Source organism: Frankliniella occidentalis, unplaced genomic scaffold (assembly GCF_000697945.3).
Source record: "Frankliniella occidentalis isolate FOCC.00 unplaced genomic scaffold, Focc_3.1 Scaffold2091, whole genome shotgun sequence".
NCBI lineage: Eukaryota > Metazoa > Arthropoda > Insecta > Thysanoptera > Thripidae > Frankliniella > Frankliniella occidentalis.
This window is the reverse complement of record NW_026269182.1, coordinates 1-2456: the sequence shown is the minus strand read 5'-3', so window position 1 is coordinate 2456 and position 2456 is coordinate 1. Positions and strand designations below refer to the sequence as shown.

Below are 2456 nucleotides of genomic sequence, written 5' to 3'. Positions count from 1 at the left end.
GGAGGGACCAAAGTCGGGCACGTCGTACACGTCCACTCTCTTCTGACCGACGCCAACAACATGCGATGCTGAAGGAGTTTGGTGCTCTTTTCCTTTTCTATCCCCGGGCGACGATGGCGATGAAGTGTGTGTCCGCGAGTGCGCGTACCGTAGGGTGGCTGACTCCTCCCGACCGCGTTCTGGAAGAAGTACCTGCCGCGCCGCACGCAGACGTGTGCGGCGGACAGGCGCGCCTGACTGCCGTCGCTGACCTGGGCTCGGCGCCTTGCGACCCGAGCGAGTAGGAAAAGATCGTTCAGAAGAAGGCACGTGTCCATCTTTATTATTCTCAGATGCACTTGGCAAGTTACGGGGAGCACGGCGCCTGCGAGGCTCGGGGTAGGCCACCCCGCAATGCACGCATGCATCGCAGGGCAGGTGTTGCCTACTCAACAGGCGCCATGAGAGCTTGCAGAGGCTGGAGTGGGCAGGTTCGCGCAACTACGGTGAATGGCAACGGCGGTCTGCATGATGATCCCCAGTACAGCCACCCGCACGCATGCGGGGAGGTGGGAGGTGGGGTGGGCGTATGGCTGCGCTGAGTCGGGTGGTACTATAACGCGTGTAGCCGGTGTGGTACAGTACACTGTACAGTACACTGCACAGTACACAGTACCCGGACGGGGCGCGCGGCGCGCTGCATATTTATCTCCGGGGCGAGCGGGTGCCTCGCCCCTCCCGCTCAGAGTGTACGGGCGCGGCCTTATCACCAAGGGGGTAGTAGGGGCGCGGCAGCGGGGCCGAAGCGGAGGGTGTAAAAAAGAAATAAAGGGAAAACGTTATGAAAAGCGGGAGGTCCCTGTCCGCAGTGTGTGTGCACTTTATGCTAGTGTGTAGTGGGGAGGGGGTGCGTGTGTGCCCACTGTCACCAGCCTGCCGCCACACCACGCCCCTCCGGACTTCATAAACACGCGCGCTGGCGCGCTGGTGCACGCCGAGGCACCAGGAGTCAAGTTTTACTTTCAGGATGAAAACATGGAGGGGGAGGGGGGAGTTTATTAAAAAAGGGAGATAAAGACGTGGTTACTAGTTTTAAGTTGCTCCCCGTGGACCCGCTTGCAGGAGCGAGGAGTCCTTCGAGCAGTACGCCAGCAGCATGCCCTGGCCTGCCGTGTCCTGGTCCGACGACGCTTCGCGCCAGGAGCTCGCCTCGCTGCTCGCCGTCCAGGGCATCCCCACCCTGGTGCTGCTCGACGCCACAGACTGCACCGTCATCACGGATGACGCCAGGGCCAGGGTGAACGACGACCCGGACGGCAAGGTAATTTTACAGTAGAAAAATTTAAGAATAAAATTGAAATATTTCCAAAAAAATTCAAAATATTGAGAGATTTAAAAACTTTACCAAGACTATTTGTCTGAAAAATGAGAATCCTTAAGTGAGAGATGGAGTGCTGATGTCGGTCTGTTTCTACAGGACTTCCCCTGGCGCCCGGAGTCCGTGAGTCTGTTCACGGAGCGGCTGTCCTCGCGGCTGCACGACCACCCCGCCCTCATCCTGTTCGTCGGTAAGGTGCTGGAGGTCCTAAAGGAGGTCCTGACGCAGCCCGGTGCTCTGCTGGCGCGGCCACGGCGCTGACGATGTGCTGTTCTGTTGGCAGAGGGCGGGCCCGGCGAGGTGGAGTGGGCCATGTCCATCCTGAGGCAGGCGGCAGACGCGTACGGGGAGCGTCACCCCGTCTCTCAGTCGGCGTTGCGGGAGCCCCGACTGCAGTTCTACGTAGCACAAGACGTGAGTAAGGCGGGTGGTGGCCGGCCCCGGTGGACTCGAGGACGACGCTGATGGTGATGGCTCCGATCTGTTGCAGGGCGATGCCGCGGATGGGCTCCGCGAGCAGCTGGTGCTGGAGGACGCGGTGCCGCTGCTGGTGGCCGTCGACGTGTGGCGCGGCGCCGTGTCCGTCCTGGAGGACGAGGCGGACGAGGACGAGGTGGACGAGGACCGCGACGGAGCCATCAACGCCGCCAGCGCAGTGGCCTTCATGGACGCGTTCCTCGCCGGCGACCTTCCCTCCGCCCCCATCGGCGTGTACCTGCCGCCGCCCCCAAGGCCGCACCAGGCCCTGCTGCAGGACGCGCTGGCCGTCGAGGCGTGACCACAACGTGACCACAACCGCCCCGGTGTGACACATGTGCCATATTGTTTTAATCATATAGACTCGTAGCGTAAAGAGCTGCTTTGTAATTATAATGTGAAGCTTACAAAATGCCGCTTTGACATGACGATTTTAATAAAACGGCCATTGTAAATTAGGAGATAAACCATTCCACGTTATATCAGCATTATTGGCCTTTATGGTTCAGATTTTGTTCCGTTTAGGTGTAATCTGGCTAAGTGAACATAGTTGTATTAGATCTTTAACTAGATCTAAAGAATAAATGCAAATTCCCAATTCCGTTCTTCTTTTTTAAAATAT

General features: G+C 58.5%; 1 protein-coding gene across 1 annotated transcript; it reads left to right on the top strand.

Annotated features, from left to right (window-relative positions):
- The first annotated feature begins 589 nt into the window (after positions 1-589).
- On the top strand, positions 590-2432 carry LOC113205796 (nucleoredoxin-like). The gene is made up of 4 exons (XM_052276195.1): positions 590-1300; positions 1457-1547; positions 1641-1771; positions 1848-2432. Exons 1-4 carry the CDS (start codon positions 1136-1138, stop codon positions 2133-2135), a joined length of 675 nt encoding a protein of 224 aa, XP_052132155.1. The 5' UTR covers positions 590-1135; the 3' UTR covers positions 2136-2432.
- Positions 2433-2456: the final 24 nt, after the last annotated feature.